This window comes from Canis aureus, chromosome 34, assembly GCF_053574225.1.
Source record: "Canis aureus isolate CA01 chromosome 34, VMU_Caureus_v.1.0, whole genome shotgun sequence".
Classification (NCBI taxonomy): Eukaryota; Metazoa; Chordata; class Mammalia; order Carnivora; family Canidae; genus Canis; species Canis aureus.
Window position 1 is genome coordinate 19,716,869 of NC_135644.1, and position 18,131 is coordinate 19,734,999.

Consider the following 18,131-nt stretch of genomic DNA (forward strand, 5'->3'; position numbering starts at 1 on the left):
AAGTGCTGAGCTGTATTGTCATTGTATATGAGGAAAATACTATTCTTTGCTAATTCTGCTCTATGTGTGTGTCTGAAGAAATATCTTCAGGTGTCTAAAGAATAAATTCTATAGTTTTTTTTTTAAGTACAAAAAAGGTTGATCCTGTAGCAAATAAAAGTGTGTTGATTACTGAAAAAGAAGTCTAGTGGATCTGAAATAAATATATGTGTGTACAAAATATATCTTCTGGTGGTTTTTTTTTTTTAATCTAGAACTTGAAGAATCCAGACAGAAATGCCCACCCTGTTGGTATAAATTTTCCAACATATTCTTAATCTGGGACTGTTCACCATACTGGTTAAAAGTGAAACATATTGTCAACCTGGTTGTAATGGACCCATTTGTTGACCTGGCCATCACCATCTGTATTGTCTTAAATACCCTTTTCATGGCCATGGAGCACTATCCAATGACGGAACATTTCAATAATGTGCTTACAGTAGGAAACTTGGTAAGCATATTGGAAGGTAAATGTGTTCAATCTTCGAATTTTCTGTTTGAGAAACTGTTTCCATTTAATAGCTTAAAGCAGTCTTTCTACCACCCTTCCTACCTCCTGGCTCCCAAAAGATGAGAATTATATCTAGCTGGCTGCACTGCACTTTTTGCCAACAATAATAGCCCTTAATGTCAAAGCAAGAACTGAGAAAGAGGGCAATAGGCATAGGCCTCTACTACTATTTGAAAAGTCAACATTGGGGTTTATAATTTTTTCAAGATGCAGAAGAAATTTAAGGACACAATCTTTGAAATGATATTATCATAGTTTCCCTAGCTGTAGAAAGAAAAAAAAAAGTATATCTTTTTACTTTGCTTAGTCATCATCATTACAATAAAAAATTTAACAACTCAAAAATATCTTCAGCTTTTCCACTTCCAGGATCTAGGTAGGACATGCATTGTTTTATCTATCTATTTTATATCAAAACCATCAAATACTTCTAGTACAAACTTCTAGTACATTTTGTGTGTCATATGATTAGTAAGGCCATTTTTGGTAAAGGTTGTCACTTAAATCCCTCTCTTCTATGCTCAAAAAAATGAATTATTAAAGTGTTTGTCGGTTGACTCAATCTAGGAATATTAGCTTTTATTTGCTGAAGGGGACTTTATGTATTTTTCATAATATTTGTTTTGAGGTTTAAGATTTCTGATGGAAAAGGCAAAACATATAAAACATCCTGTATTGTAGTATTCATATTTTTAAAGCTCTGGTATTAATACAATGGAAATAAATTTATTTTTTCCACATGCTTAATAAATTGATAACAGTAACACACATTATAGTAATAGATATACATATATAATAATAATCAGATTTTAAGAAAATGGGAATATACTTATTTATAATAAATAAAAGTGTTCATGGGCAAGATGTGATCAGTACCCGTGCTGTATAAAGTCTGGAGGGACAGGCAGTTTGATGTGATGGAATCTAAAAATAGACTTGCATTCAAATCCTAGTTTTGCCATTTTCCAGATATATGATACCAGGCAAGTCACTGCACCCATGTAAAGACCTGTTTCCTCATTGGCAAAGTAGTATTTGTATTACCTGCAGTAGCCACTTCATAAACTTCTGTGGCAATATAATGAAATAAAGTATATGAGAGCTTTTTTATAAACTATAAATTACTACACAAATGTATCTAGTCTTAGAATCATTATGAGGAAGTTAGCATAAACATTTTGTTCTAAGATCAAATACTATGTCATTCTACTTTATCATCATCTGATGGAATTAACGTCACTTTGTTTTGATCTTAGGTTTTCACTGGAATCTTTACAGCAGAAATGTTCCTGAAAATTATTGCCATGGATCCTTACTATTATTTCCAAGAAGGCTGGAATATCTTTGATGGTTTTATCGTGACACTTAGCCTGGTTGAGCTTGGCCTCGCCAATGTGGAAGGATTATCAGTTCTCCGTTCATTCCGACTGGTAAAAAGCAAAACAAAACAACAACAAAAACAAAATCTGAAAAAAACAAAATCTGTCCAACCATCAGGGCTCTTACATAGTATTGTCATAGGTTTTACTACACAACTATTAACATTTTAAATTTTTGTGTCACACACAAAAAAAATTGTGTCACATTTGCATTGTCAAAACTATCCCTAAATGGAAAAAAATTATCTCCACTTATTTAGATAAACCTTTATTTAAAAAAGCATGGTCATGTAGAGTTTAATATATTACTCAATTGCCATTGTGACTAACTAGAGAGGACTACTTCTAGAGATTTCTGGATCTAAGAAAATATTTTTAATGAAAATATGTTACATTTTAATAGTAATTAAAAATATAAACAACCCTTCGTATGGTGGTCAGACCCTAAATTGGGCATGCAAAATATTCCTAATTTGACCTCTGGAAAATATGCTCGTTTCCTAAATCAGAGGAGAAAAATCTGTAGCATTACTTACCATGCCTATTGATTTACATATATGTCCTTGCAAATCAGGGAAATAATTACAGGTATGGGAAATCTCCAAATTTTTAAACACAGGCATCTAGCTATGTCAGTGCTCCAAAGAAGCATTAATGGGAATAATAATCACTTTTCTCTGCTTTTAGCTTATATGATGTCATTTTGCATGTTATTGACCAATGAATATCTTTTCAACAGTGATTATTGTAATTCAGATGTTAATATAAGTGTCAGGTCTGGTATGCCTTAGAGCCACATTCACAAAAAAATTAAGGACAGTGGGACCTCAAGTAATCTTCAAAAAATTCACACTTAGGGAAAATGATCTACATGGTTAAAATACAGAAGAATTAGATTCTTCCTAGGGTTCCAAAAATTAGCTATGAGCCTGAGAGTGTTCAAGGGCAAGGCAGATGTTGTAAGAGATTCAACATTAATCCATCATTTCTTGGTAAACCTCAATATATGTAATGCTCTTAAAGATCATAATAATATATATTATTATTACTTTTTTATTTTCCAGCTCCGAGTTTTCAAGTTGGCAAAATCTTGGCCAACATTGAATATGCTGATAAAGATCATTGGCAACTCAGTGGGGGCTCTGGGTAACCTCACCTTGGTGTTGGCCATCATTGTCTTCATTTTTGCTGTGGTCGGCATGCAGCTCTTTGGTAAGAGCTACAAAGATTGTGTCTGCAAGATCTCTACCAGCTGTGAGCTCCCACGCTGGCACATGAATGACTTCTTCCACTCCTTCCTAATTGTCTTCCGCGTGCTGTGTGGAGAGTGGATAGAAACCATGTGGGACTGCATGGAGGTCGCTGGTCAAGCCATGTGCCTTACTGTCTTCATGATGGTCATGGTGATTGGAAACTTGGTGGTATGTACCATTTAAGATATGTGTTTCAGAAATAGATGAAGGGTGTAATAGAATGGTGACCATCTTGTTAAAAACAAAAAAAAATACAATTAATAATTGATAAAGTCTCTAGCCTTGGATATGCATACAGTCTTACTCTGACAGCACTACAATATAGCAGTGACCCTACAGTTTTTATATTCAAATCCACTTTGTCAATCATTTCATCACATTTATTATATGAATTTTAATAGAGTAGAACATTGAAGCCAGGCCTAGAGGATATGCTGGGAACATTTTACAATTTCAGAAAAAAAGGGAGGGAGAAGTATGAAAAATAACTTTATTTTTTCCCCTTTCTTATCTTAGTCTTTTGTTAAAAGTAATCTTTAACAATAAATGCCAAAGGAAAACAAACAAAAGTAAGTGGATTTGTACAGTGGATGGGAAATGACTGTAAGCCATGGCAGGCCAGAAGCTCCTGTTTTGTTCTGTGGGGCCAGGAGTCTACCATGTGGTGTGCTCATCTTTCTTCTCCCCCGCAAAGGTCTCAAACAGCTTAGATGGGAGGTTGAACGCGATGACTGGTCCTAATTTTTGCTATTCAGCCATCTTTCTTGATCTTGCTCTCTGACTTCATATATTCCAGACTGTTCAATGGATTTGTAATAAACTTCCAAGATGAAGGAAAATTTCTTCCTCATTGTCTGCCTGAAATCTTGGCTTGTGTTCATCCTATTAAACAAAAAATACGCTCCAAAAATGCCCAAGAGTTCAACTACTAAAACTCCTTTAAAGATCTTCTTTGCCAGTGGTTCCATAGTGTGAGCCATCCTGAGGTGCTCGAAAAATAACTTTAAGGGAAACTTAATCTTACCTGCCAGTATAGGACAAAAGATGGTGTCCTTAAGTATTCATAGTGATTTTACCATTTCCTTGCCTCTTCAGGGCATAGCATTCAATCACTCTGTATCATATGGCAGGTGCATTAGCCAACCTAGGTTAATCAGTTCTCTAATGGTTCTAGTCAAAATAAGGGTGGGCTAATGATGCCTGAGATTACCCACATGGAGTAACTGATCAATTCTTCTAAGTTTGAAACATTAATGACTCTTTACAGTATAGAAAAATTTAATATATTCTAAAAGATATGTATATATATTAAGTGTCAGTTTTATGGAAATATTAAAGATTATTTAAAAATAGTTCTCCAGGGATGCCTGGGTGGCTGAGCTGTTGAGCATCTGCCTTCGGCTCAGAGCATGATCCTGGAGTCCTGGAATCGAGTCCCACGTCAGGCTCCCTGCATCATGGAGCCTGCTTCTCCCTCTGCCTGTCTCTCTCTCTCTCTCTGTCTGTCTCTCATGAATAATAAAATCTTTAAAAAACAAAAAACAGTTCTCCTACTTAATCAATAGTGGAGTCTGAGAAATATAATAGGTCGAGAAAATGTCAGTGTTAAGATTCTCATTCTGGATCATCATGATTATTTTTTAAATTAATATCTAACTCAATATCTGCTTATCAAAAAGAAACTATAGAATTTATTTAAGTGTGTAAGTGTAAACACTAATGATTTTTAAGGTTAGAACTCTTATACATATTTCAATCTGTTTTCTTATAATCATACAATTTTAAACATAGCTGAACCTTAGGTAAACTCATTCAGCTTCTTCATTCTAAAAGTGGGAGAATGTGAGACCAACAAAAATCATGTCTGCCCAAGGATGCAGAGTATAGTAACTACTGAGCCAGATCACAAATTGAGATTACCCAACTTCTAATTACTATGCTATGGTGTTTCTTTCTTATCTAGCTGTTAGAACTTAGAGTTTCCTCTACATTTCGAGGAATAAGTAATTTCATTCTGCTATTCTTTACATTGGGGTAAAATTATAATCATGTCTGTTTTTTTTGTTTGTTTGTTTGTTTGTTTGTTTTTTTAGTATATGTGCTGCCGAAGCGAGCACAATCATGTCTGTTTTATTTTTAAGGTCCTGAACCTCTTTCTGGCCTTGCTACTGAGCTCATTTAGTGCAGACAATCTTGCAGCCACGGATGATGATAATGAAATGAACAATCTCCAAATAGCTGTGGACAGGATGCACAAGGGAGTAGCTTACGTGAAGAGAAAAATATATGAGTTCATTCAACAATCCTTTGTTAGGAAACAAAAGATTTTGGATGAAATTAAACCACTTGATGATCTAAACAATAAGAAAGACAGTTGTATGTCCAATCATACAACAGAAATTGGAAAAGATCTTGACTATCTTAAAGACGTGAATGGAACCACAAGTGGAATAGGAACCGGCAGCAGTGTTGAAAAATACATTATTGATGAAAGCGATTACATGTCATTCATAAACAATCCCAGTCTTACTGTGACTGTACCAATCGCTGTAGGAGAGTCTGACTTTGAAAATTTAAACACAGAGGACTTCAGCAGTGAATCGGATCTGGAAGAAAGCAAAGAGGTAAGATTTTATAGATGTTGGTAGGTATAAATTTATATGTATATACAGTTATTATTGCCTATCTATAAATATATACATGTATATTACTGCCTTGGGTAAATCAGATTTGTGTAATGAGATGGGGTGAGAAAGAGTGCAGAGATATAATGGTCGGAAGATCCTTATCACATTTTATATGTCCACAGATAATGGATTCAGGGGGGAAATGATCGATTATTTTTGTAAAACATTGTATAATTTTTTTCAGGATTTTAATTTGAGTATTATTTCCATTCAAATTCTGTTTATTAAAGATTTGAGTTTTACTAAAGAACCAATGGAAGCTCATTTTTTAAAAGTGATCTTTATTTTTACAAAGTTGGGTCTAAGGTATTGTTAAATTTGGCAATATTTTTGTCTAGTCTGATTTTTTTTGTCTTGAATCTTCAGATTTGCATCTGATAGTTTGATGAAGACTAATAGTTACCACAGGCTCTGATGAATTTAAAAAAGAAACTTTTTAAACAAAGAAACTTTTATTACAAAGACCATCCATTACAAATACTTTTCTGCAAAAAATTTACGTGATTTATATTGTTTTCATCTGTATTGTTCAGGGCTAACAGAAAGACTGATCTTTTATTAAAGAGTGATTATCCACTGAACCACTAGAGGCAGTTCTATTTCTTCATACTCTTTATTTTATATCTTGGATTATCATTGTATTAATCGAAAATTTAAATGTTAGGGTAGTAGAAACTTTAGAGACAATCTAATGCAGTTTTTCTCAGATTATGAGTCATGACCCAGTAGGAGTTGATAACCCAATTTATTGTACCAGTAATTTTTTAATTTGTAATTAAACAGAATTGATGATACCAAAGCACATTGCATAATGTAGAGGATACTGAATGACACTTGGGCTGCCTATGCTGAACTCAGATGCGCTGCTTTTCTAATCAGAATACAAGGACTAGGTCCATGGGGGGGGCGGGGACACCTAAGGTGCCGAATTCTTAAATGTGAGAAACACTGTTTCAGCTCTTTAAAAGTAGTGATCATGAGACTTCTGGACCCTAGACAGAATGGATGGCTTCTTTTCGGGTTCCCCAAAATAGAAGACAGAGTATAGGTAATAAACAACTCATCTTCTAGGCTCATATTTCTCACCAAGTATCATAACATTTTGTTCCAACTTATATGCATAATGTCTCTCCTTTTCTATTGTGACATGCTTGAATATGTTTGGTACAAAGTAGCCACCCAGATTAAATTTTTCCATCTCATTTAACTCTGTTTAATAGAACCATTTTGAAGGATTCTCATTATCACACTTGCTCTGATGAGAGCACACTTGAAAATAGTTTTATTTATGATTCAGACTCTTGGATTTTTCTCTTGATTCAATCTAATATTGTGTTAGATTTTGTTGTTTTTTTCTTTATTAGACATTTCCCTTGTCAATTTGTGTTGGGCTTCTAGGATAGTAATTATCTCATCTTTTTTCACAAGAATTGCTATTGAAATGCAATTGTATCTCAATCAGGTGAATTTTTATATTAAATACTGAAACTTCTATTCATCCTCATTACATTTCAGTTTCTTTCATTCATTTTAAATTGGCTTTCTATAAATATTCTTTTATGAATTGTCATATTGTCACAAATTTTCTGGCACTTTAGTTCGCCATTTATTTCGTCCCTCTTGGTCAGAAATAAACCCGTATAAAATTGTTTCTCCTCATTGCTTCCTTAGTCTTATATTCTAATCTCTTCAAAACAAGGCACAATTTAGAAGATGCTCTTTTTAGTGGAATTAAACTGATGGCAGATGCCTCAAAAAGGAAGATTCTTTATTCTAAGTTAGGAATGCAGCCTATAGTATATTTAAAGTAATCTCACCATTTTGGTTCTTTCTGTTCTAGCCTTTATTCTTTTGCCTACCTTCATTTATTCAGCAGTTACCATGTACCAGAGATTGTACTAGATAATGGAGGATACAAATGAGCCATAGTTTTACATATATGTATGGTAATTATCACGTGTGATAATTATCATATATATGTATATATTTGAGTTTGGGGGAGTCAAAAGTTATATGCTGATTTTTGACTGCACAGGGAGTGAGCACCCTTAACCTCTGTATTGTTCAAGAAACAACTCTACATATATTTGGATTTTAGAAAGATGACTCTTAACCTTTAACTATGAATTTATATGTTGAGACATACTTTATTGATTCACATGTTACCTGCCATGGGCTCTATTAGACCTGTTCCATTTGAATATGTTAATGTTTCTGTTCCTAGACTTCAATAATGAGCCTTATCTATAATGGATCATTATTGAAATTATATTAATGCCTTGGGTTAAAGTTATAAATGGCCATTGTTTATTATCCATTTTCTAAGCATTTGTTTTTAGACATGTAAGCTCACAATTATAATGTTGTTCAGAATAGATTATTCTCTGGAGCCAGACAATGTGTTATACGATTCCATTTTAGCTACATACCACATGGCCTTACCTGACTATCCAGTCCTCAATTCTCATCTCAAAAATAGGTATAATATTATCTATTTCATACTTTCTGTGGAGTATTAAATGAGACAATAAACGTGAAGGAGTTAGCATAGTTCCTGACAAATGATATTCAATAAATTGTCATTATTATTATTATTACTAATAGCACTTCCAAAACTCTATTCCAGTGTCTTGTAAGAATTACTAGTAACATATTCCATTGTTAGTCCTTTTGTGTTGTTTGCTTTCTGCAATAAATTGCTTTACATGTTTATCCGGGAAAGTGATAGATTTTGTATTTTCTGTTTAATTTTTAAATTGCCTCATTAAATTCTTGATAATGGTAGACTCCTTAAAAAAAAAAGTGGGAAACTTTTTTTCCTAAAGATCATTCCAGTCAGAGATAATAAATATAGAAAAATCTAGAGAAGTTACACAACAGGATGTGTTTAGACACCATAATAGTTTGGTGTTTCTGGGAGATGAATCTACAGGAGTTGTACAAGGAGCAGACTCCCTCAGTTTCCAGGACATGAAGACCAGACTGCAAATGAAGAGACATATAAAATGCATACCTGTATTTGTTTTGCCTCTCCAATAAGGTGCATACTTATGCATCACTGTCCTGCATTCCAGGACAAATTTGCGGGCAATCTTTCTATACTTGTCCCATGCTTGTCCCTAGATGCAGAAAAGGCATAGCATGGGTCACATTCATCACTTCTATAAGTCCCAGCAGACCTCAACCCACAAAATACATTCAAATAACCTAAGGAATTGCTTTTAAAACCGCAAAGTTTCTTGACTCACTCAGCAGTCAAGAATAATGGATCAACTAGAAATACGGGTTTCCACTGGAAATTAATAATAAAGAACAGTGACTTAGACTTTGAAGATTATGAAGAACTTTAAAAACAAGGCAAAATTGGGGATCCCTGGGTGGCGCAGCGGTTTAGCGCCTGCCTTTGGCCCGGGGCGCGATCCTGGAGACCCGGGATCGAATCCCATATCGGGCTCCTGGTGCATGGAGCCTGCTTCTCCCTCTGCCTATGTCTCTGCCTCTCTCTCTCTCTCTCTCTGTGTGACTATCAAAAATAAATAAAAAAAAAAAAAAAAAAAAAAATTAAAAACAAGGCAAAATTGCTGAGACTACGCAAAAAGCAATATAAAATCATATCTCTCCCCGATTAAAAAAATACGTTTCTTTGGTTATGGATTGTATTTTATATAATTTTGGTCTTCTGAGGCACCCACTGCAATGCTGGGCACAAATCTGTGCTCAATAACTTTTTGAGTTTTGGTTGACTTGTTTGGATAACTAGACTAAACGTCTAGTGGCCTTAGCTATACTGCAAGCAAATCATTAACTTTACATTATCCTGTTTCCTAATTTGTAAAAGGAAGACAACTGTCCTCTGGTGCTTATGGGAATATTATGAGGATCTAAAAGCTATTTGGAAGTTAAAAGTGCTCAAAAACATAAGGTGATAACAGCACAATTACTACTATAATTCTGTCTGCATCAATACTTTTGAAATGAATTGAGTTATTAAACTTAATACCTTTTTGGAATAAAAACAAGACATTACTATACTAGTTAGGGAAAAACTCATTGTTTTTGTAACGAGTCAGCCCTAGAATGAGTGAAAATGCCATTTGGATCTTTGTAATTCAGGTCATGCTAATAACAGATATCATTTGTTGAGAGCTTACCATGGGAAAACACTGTTTGTAGGGTTTTACACGTATCATCTCACTCAATCTTCATACCAAGAGATAGATATTATTCCAATATTACAGATAAGGACATTGAATGCAGAGTTTAAATAGCTTGCCACTGTCATACAAATGGTAGGCACTGATCCTGGACTCGAATCCAGGCATTTGGTGACACAGTCTATGTTTTTAACTATTAAATCTAAATAAATATAAATATATTTATAAATCTAAATAAACTATTAAATCTAAATAACTATTAAATCTATTTAACTAAATCTCCTTAACATTGTCTGATAAAATATTTTCTCTGCCAGTACTTTAAAAGTAATGATATTGCTTATTGAAAAACTAAGAATAGGTGTCCATTGTAGAGTTGTCATAACTCCCAATACTTCTTCAGTGGGCTTAGGGTAATGGCATAACCACCGGTGTCTGAGTCCTCTGTCTCAGTCCTGGAGGGTCCTTTTCCTTCTGCACTGGCCTGCATGTTACAGCCATCTGCTTCCGCCTCGCACACTGATCTACAGAGGTCTAATTCCAATTATAGAGCATTAGTTCTCTTAGACTATGGTTACCCCAAGCTGTGTTTTAGGAAGATACGCTTCTAAATTTAATGCCACCTGAAAGAATCTTTCAAACCATTTGGAAGCACTTCTGTAGTTGCCTCATTAGCTTATGAAGTCTTTGAGAATAGGTGAAACACTAACCAGGTCTTACTCACTTTAAGGCCACAGTGAGTACAAAATGTTTATTAAATGAATAAATAAATGGGTAATGAACATTTACTTCCAGACCCTCATTGGCCCTCTCAGATGAACATCTATGTTAAAGTAATATTTATTTGATGCTTTGTGGATATTCTTTCATTTAGTACTTTTACCTTTACTATATTTGAGTTAAAGAACATATGACAATTCCCAACCAAAGCATATACTGCTTATCAGACTGAATTTATACTACCACGGAAAGGCCTCCAGTGAATGCCTTACGTGGGCAATGCTCAGTTTTTAAATGTGGGGATTAGTCCATTTCATTTGCCACAGTATAGCCCACATTCACCATCATGCCTAGCATAGAGTAGGTGTCCAGTAAATACATGTTAAATAAAGAAATAAGTGTTGGAAGTCTCTGGTCAATCTTGAATCAAAATAGATATATACCAAGATTTTTGCAAATATCCCAATTCAAGAACATCGTGATAACATAATTTTCCCCCTAGAAAAGCATCACACAACATATCTGAGGACATCAAAGATCTCTGGGAGATAAATGTGTGTGCCCCCAGCTGTTCTTTCTGTTCAGTCTCTTCACAAATCCTCGTGGTCTCTGATGCAGCAGCTATTGTCTCCATCCCGTATTACACTTTCTCCTTCAGAAGCCCTTACCACAAACTTATATAAATGGAGAAGATTCCTGTCCTAAAATAAAACAAAATCATGTAAATTTTAAATGTTCCTTTGATCTCATCTCTTCCTTAAGTTTCTCTCCTTGAATTCATTGCCAATCTTCCTTAAAAGATAGATTAGATTATATTCACTGCCTTCCCATTTTCCACTGCTCGGTCACCTTCAAACATCTCCTTTCTGGTTTCTTCCTCTACATTTCTCTCTGTCAAAAATTATTGATGTTCTCGTATTTGCCAAGTTCAGTGACCCTATATCACTTGTCTGCAATATTTCCTAATTCTTTAAGCTCTGCATTCCCTGGCTTCCAGAAATCCATGCGACTTTCCTCCCAATCACATAAGCTCTCAAATAGCTTATAAGAAGGCCGGATTCATTCTCAACTTCTCTAATCGGAAGGCCCTCATCAAATTTACTGCCAAGTCCTGTCGATTTTTTCCCCTAAATCTATCCCCAACCTTGGCCTCCCACTTCCTGTCCTATTATTTCATCTGTATCACTACAATTACCATCTGAAACACATTTCCATGGGAGGAAAAAAGGCAGTCTTGAACATATCATGAGCAATTAGACAGTCTTGATCAGACTCTTTTCATCAGTCTAATTCCCCATGACTCAGGTCAGTTCTAGTCACATAGTTCCATGAAGTTTATGTCTTTGGACTCCCTCATTTCTTGTTAGAAGTTATCTTCTTCTCCTCGCCACTCTGCAAAATTTAACAAAACAAAATGACCTTTGAATCAACATGCAAGACTCTGTCCATGTATTCACTCAATAAAGATATATTGCTGCTTTGTTGCTCACTATATCAAACAACTCGTAATTCTGGAAAGCCCTCTGAATTTCCCCCCAAGTAGAATGACTAGCTGCATAACTAACTCTATTTATCTGTTGTGTATCTGTCTATCCTACTTCCCAAACTTGTGAGCAACTCGAGAACAAGCACTGTGGTCATTTGTACCTTTGTACTTCTAGTAACTTGCATAGTACCTGGCACAAATGAGGTGTTGGATCGGTGTTAATTAGCATTATGTTAGTTAATTACATGTTTCATGAATACCTACATTTTTATCGGTTATTCCTTCTGAAAGTATACAGATGAATAAATCAAGCAAGACTATGCCTAAGTAAAACTATGTAAGCAGTTTGCTTTTGGATGCAGCTTCTTCTCTGGGGAGGGAGCAGGAAGGAGAGAGAGAGGAGAAAAGAAAACACTCAGAATTTTCATATAATTGCCTGACAGATGTTCAGGAACAGATGTAGAGGCCCATCCGAACATTGGTTGGATGTGTTCCTTCCAGCTCTTTCCTATTTCCTTGTCCTGAGCTATAGTGTGTCAGGGCCATGCTCTTTAATGAGATGGCAACTATTCTATGTGAAGAGTGCTACCATCTAACCAGTGGATACCCAAACTTCCTCTTCCTTATATCTAAATGATTACCAGGTGCCACCAACTCTATGCATCTTTGTCTACTCTGCATCCCCACCAGCACACACAACATCAGACCTCCATCATCTCTCAGACTTAACTGCTGCAACTAATGTTCCCTCTCACTAGTCTAGTCTGCTTATAATAGGTAGTTTTTCTAAAAGGCAAATCTGGTCATAACTCCCCTTTCTTTCTAACCTTTCAGGAGTTGCCCCTTGCTTACAGTTTATACTACATGCCTAAGAGTCCCTGCAAAAAATGACCATTATGGATCTTTCCAGCCTCACATAGTAGTACTCTCCACCTCTCTGCATCCAAGTACACTGATGTTTTGTTTCCTAAAACTGCCCATGCTTTGTCAGGTTCTTATCCTTATACCTGTTCTTTCCATCTTGCATACTCTTACGTTATCCTCTTCACCTGCCCCACCGCCACCCAACTCATCCTTCTGGTGTCAAATGTTACTTTCTTCTACCCTGCCCTTCTTAGACTTAGAGGTGCTCTCAAGATACCCTAAACTAACCCAATCACAGTGTGTGGCAGTCATTTGCTTATCTGTATCTTCCTTCTGATTGTGAACACATGAGGGCAGGTACGAGGTCTATGATATTCACTGTTTCATTTTTCAGGTCCTGATCTTGTTGTATATGGACTGATATTTTTGGTATTTGAAAAGGTCAAATATTTGCAGTTATACAAATTACACACTATATAATAGTGTTATGAAATTTATAACCATTTATTGGGTAAGCACATGCCAGGCACTTTCCATGTGTTATCTTGTTTGATCCTTACAACAATCATGTTACATAAGGATCATTTTACAAATTAGAAACTAAAGCTTAAGGAGGTGGAGATAATTCCAAAAAGTCCATAAAACCACTAATTATGATTGAAACTCAAGCTTGTGTGACTTAAAACTCTTATCCTTTTCATTATAGTTGTTACATGGTTCCTCCAGCCAGTAGACACTTGTTAAATATTTGTTAAATATGTTTTAATTTATCATGAAAAATTAATGTCAAAAGAACTCTAGAGCAAGCAAAATGACTTTAACAAGGAAAATTCTCAATTGATTTACAACCTTGATTTCTAGCTTGGGAATTATAAATGCAATTTTGCAGAATTTTTTTGCTATTTTTAATTTATTTGCATTATAATTTTCTATTGGTCCAATATATTATTAGATATTCTATTTCTGTTCTTTTATATCTAATACTCAATACAAAATTCATATTTGACGTATTTTAAGGCAGAATTCAGAATATATTAGAGCTATATTCCTTTCCTCCACCTTCCCTTCTACCTTGGTGAAGTGTCTAATACTGGATTTCACAATTGATAAGACAAGTTAATATTTAGTAAAAGGGAATAATGCACTGAAACTTCCCTTTCAACCCACAGCTAGAAGTCATCTGGGTATTAGGGATGATGTGGGAATTAATGAGTTAATATTTGACTTTTCCAGCTGCTTTATAGAAATGTTAAATTTCTATACAGTGTATTTTTCTTTGATATTATATTGTTGCTTTGTTGAGAGTCTTTAATAGGGGTCATTTAAATTTTTAATATACTAGTGTACACAAAAAATATTTACTAATGCATAGTGTACACAATGAAATATTAATACTAATATTTTTTATGTAGAGCATCTCATTTATGTATGATTTAAGATGATATATATGTACATATGTATTTGTGTATATATATATAAAACAATATAAAATGCCCACTTTTAAAGTAATACATGCCTAGCTTTAAAAATAAGTGTTTTTGGGGTGCCTGGATGGCTCAGTCATTTAAGCATCTAACTCCTGATTTCGCTCAAGTCATGATTTCAGAGCTCTGAGATCAAGTTCTGTGTCAGGCTCTGCGCTCAGCTCAGAATCTGCTTCAGATTTTTTCTTACCCTCTGCCCCTCCCCCCACTCATACTGCCTCTCTTTCTTTCTAAAATAAATAAATAAATCTTTAAAAATAAGTACTTCTTCAAAAATAATATATATATATATATATATATATACACACAAACACATGTATTCTGTATCCTCTTGACCCTAAATGCCAAGTTTATATTTTAATACACTTATCACTTATTATAAATTGAACTCCTATTAAACCCTATAAGTAAGCTTCCTGTAACAAACCAAGTCTAAAATAAAAGTGTAAACATCCTAATCAAGTCAGAGAACAAGAAAACCATTTAATCATTTACTCTTTAAAAATATCATGGAGTATTTTATTTGCTGTGCTTTGTTTTGCTTCGCCCTCAAGGTCAAAATCATTTGCTATAGTAGAGAACATTTTTAAAAAGCAAGAAATGTTGCATAAATCCACTGAGAAGGAAAAATGCTCTTACCATCAGTGTGTAGTTATTAAGTGGTTATTGAATGCCCTGGTGTACAGGCAAAGTGGATGCTTTAGATATGCTGTGGTCCCTGCACTCTTTCAGCTCACTTATTAAGTCAGCCTGCCAAAAATACACTATAGGTCAGGGTAAAATTTAGAGAGTCATGTGTGAACATACACATATTTGCAAATGAACTAGCTCATTGGTAAATTAAAATTTGATTAATGGCTTAATAAACATGAAAATTGGATTTTTAAAATAGTCTATTGCTCTCAAAAATTGAGAACTGGATGCTTTATTATTTGGATGGTGAATTTCAAAATAAGATTAAATTTGAATTTAAAAACAAAAAAGGAAAAATTAATTGGCCTTATTGGTTTTTAAATAAGTAAAAGTACTTGTTTGAGAATGTTCTAGTTTGGCTGTTATCCAATTTTTTAAGTATTTTATTAGAGATGTATTCTTGCCACACATCTAAAACTTTTTCCTTCCTTCTTTGAGTAATTGTATTATTACTTCAATGAAAGAAAGAACTCAGAGACACATCATCTTTGATTTTTAACAATGAAAAATATAAGACTATATTGATAAAAATATATAAAAATGGTTGTGAGAGTTTTACATTTACATTCTTTTAGAATGTGATAAAACAAAGAAAAATTAAATAGGGACATTGATCACTTGATAATATAAGTAATAAAAGTAAATGTCATGGATTATATATCTTAAATGTATACATGTAGAGAATTCTTATTTATGTATATATTTACATAAATTAAAAATATACTAGACAGCTAAGTAAAACTCAATAAATTTGTAGTAAAAGAGTTATTGGGTTATTATCTAATCACAATACAGTTAAACTAGAAGTTAATAGTAAAATGACAGAAAAAATTCTAGCCATTTGAAAATTAAGAAATCCCCTCCTAAACAAATATTGGATTAAGGACCAGATAAAATATATAAATAGCTATTTGGAAAATAACATTTTCTGTCAGAATCTGTGGAATAGGACCAAGCAGTCATTGAGAGTCTTAATATTGACAAGAATGATCAAGAAAGAATGAGGGGCACCTGGGTGGCTCAGTCAGTTAAGCTTCTGACTTCTGCTCCTGTCATGACCTCAGGGTCCTGCAAGGGAGCCCCATGCCCAAACCTGGTCTGAGCCCCACATGGGGTTCCATCCTCAGCTCTCCACCTCATGCTGTCTTTCTCTCAAATAAATAAATAAAATCTTAAAAAAGAAGAATTAATGAAAGAATATGATAAAAATACTTAGTTTGATAAATTGGAAATTAAAATGAAGAGACTATAAGTAGAGAAATTAATGAATTATCAACGTGGCAGATGATATTAAGATAGCAGGTGATTCTTAGAAAAGAAATGAACTTTACTCATAGCCAGTAAAGTTGGTGGATCCTGAGCTTTGGATGATAACTGCATTCCCAGCCAACACCCTAACTTCATCCCAGTGAGACCCTAGTACAGAATGTGACTATGTAGTGCCAGACTACTGACCTATAGAAACTCCAAATAATAAATTGGTATTGTTTTAAGCTGCTAAATTTGTACAATTTGATACACAGCAGTAGAGAACTAATATTTGGCAAATATTATATATTAAGGAAACTCAAATCACTTTCTGTTTATAAATTGCAATTGCAGTTTGGTAAGAACATAAACAGGGGCACCTGGGTGGTTCAGCGATTGAGCATCTGCCTTTGACTCAGGTCATGATCCTGGGGTCCTGGGATTGAGTCCACATCGGGCTCTCCAGGGAGCCTGCTTCTCCCTCTGCCTCCTCTCTGTGTGTTATGAATAAATAAATAAAACATTTAAAAAAAAAAAGAAGAAGAACACAACACTCCAGTAGAGAAATGGGCAAAAGTCAGGGACAATTGACAGAAGAAAAAACATAATTGAAATGAAGCTTAAGAATTGTTAACCTTAATTTTAATAAATTAAATTAACCATAAAGTACTTTGTACTTTTCACTTTGGCCACTAAAGAAAAAAAAAGGCAGTGAAGGAATAGGAAAAAACCCAGATAAATAATGCATTATGCTGATAAAGGGTTTCTATGAGACAGAGACTTAACACAAATTTCAGAATATAGCATCCTCAAACAAATGTTTAATGATTAATTGAATATTGCACATAGAGCTAGTAGAGAAATTAACTTAAAAGCCCAGTTATATGTGAGTGGTTTCTCTGTTTCCAAGGTAGGAGTAGCTATTACTCTTGCTTGTCCCATCATTGGCCAAAGATGATCATGGGATTTTTCTAGATATAGATTTTTCTAGATATAGATCATGGGATTTTTCTAAAAATCATGGGATTTTTCCAGCAATCATACCCACCTGAGCTCTTATTGCCTTATCTCTTCCTGGGTTCAGGTTTGTCCCTACATTGGTTTCTTATCATTTTCAATATCAGTATCTCTCTTATATCATTTCAAATCCTAAAAGACTGTGAGTTGTAGAACATTACAACAAGAACATGGGAACATGGGAGATCATCCCTTCATTTTACATATAAGAGACTAGCCCAAATAATTATGTGGACAAAACCATACAGAAAGCGAGAGGTTGAACCAGGGCAGATTTCTTCCCATAATTATTAATGGTTTTCTTTCCACTGTGATGGCTGGGGCCAGGAGAGGGTGAAAGATAGGGTTGTCAGTGACTCACAGATAATGAATCCTAAAAAAGTAGTTAAATGCCAGAGAAATGATGGAGAGTCTTTGTAGATTTTAGTAGGAAGGTGATTTGTGTTAAAACATCACACCAGCTTTTGGTGGCAGATGGATTGAAGAAAGGTTCAACTGGAGGCCATAGGGTTTTAAAAATTCTTGGAATAATCAGTTGAGAAATGCTGAGAGTGACAGATGTGGCTTGACTGTAAACTAGCCTAAACCTGCCT

The 18,131-nt window shown here is 34.5% G+C and overlaps 1 protein-coding gene and 1 pseudogene across 7 annotated transcripts in view; one reads left to right on the top strand and one right to left on the bottom strand.

The window, feature by feature from the left end:
* LOC144304823 (sodium channel protein type 1 subunit alpha) overlaps positions 1–18,131 on the top strand; it is a 140,688-nt gene that overhangs the window by 90,846 nt on the left and 31,711 nt on the right. For all 7 annotated transcript variants that reach the window (XM_077883419.1, XM_077883422.1, XM_077883417.1 and 4 more), the window contains 4 exons: positions 255–493; positions 1,810–1,983; positions 2,997–3,353; positions 5,327–5,809. In XM_077883419.1, coding sequence (XP_077739545.1) covers positions 255–493; positions 1,810–1,983; positions 2,997–3,353; positions 5,327–5,809 — 1,253 coding nt within the window. The remainder of the gene's footprint in view (positions 1–254; positions 494–1,809; positions 1,984–2,996; positions 3,354–5,326; positions 5,810–18,131) is intronic.
* LOC144304879 (protein CEBPZOS pseudogene) lies at positions 3,748–4,165 on the bottom strand (annotated as a pseudogene).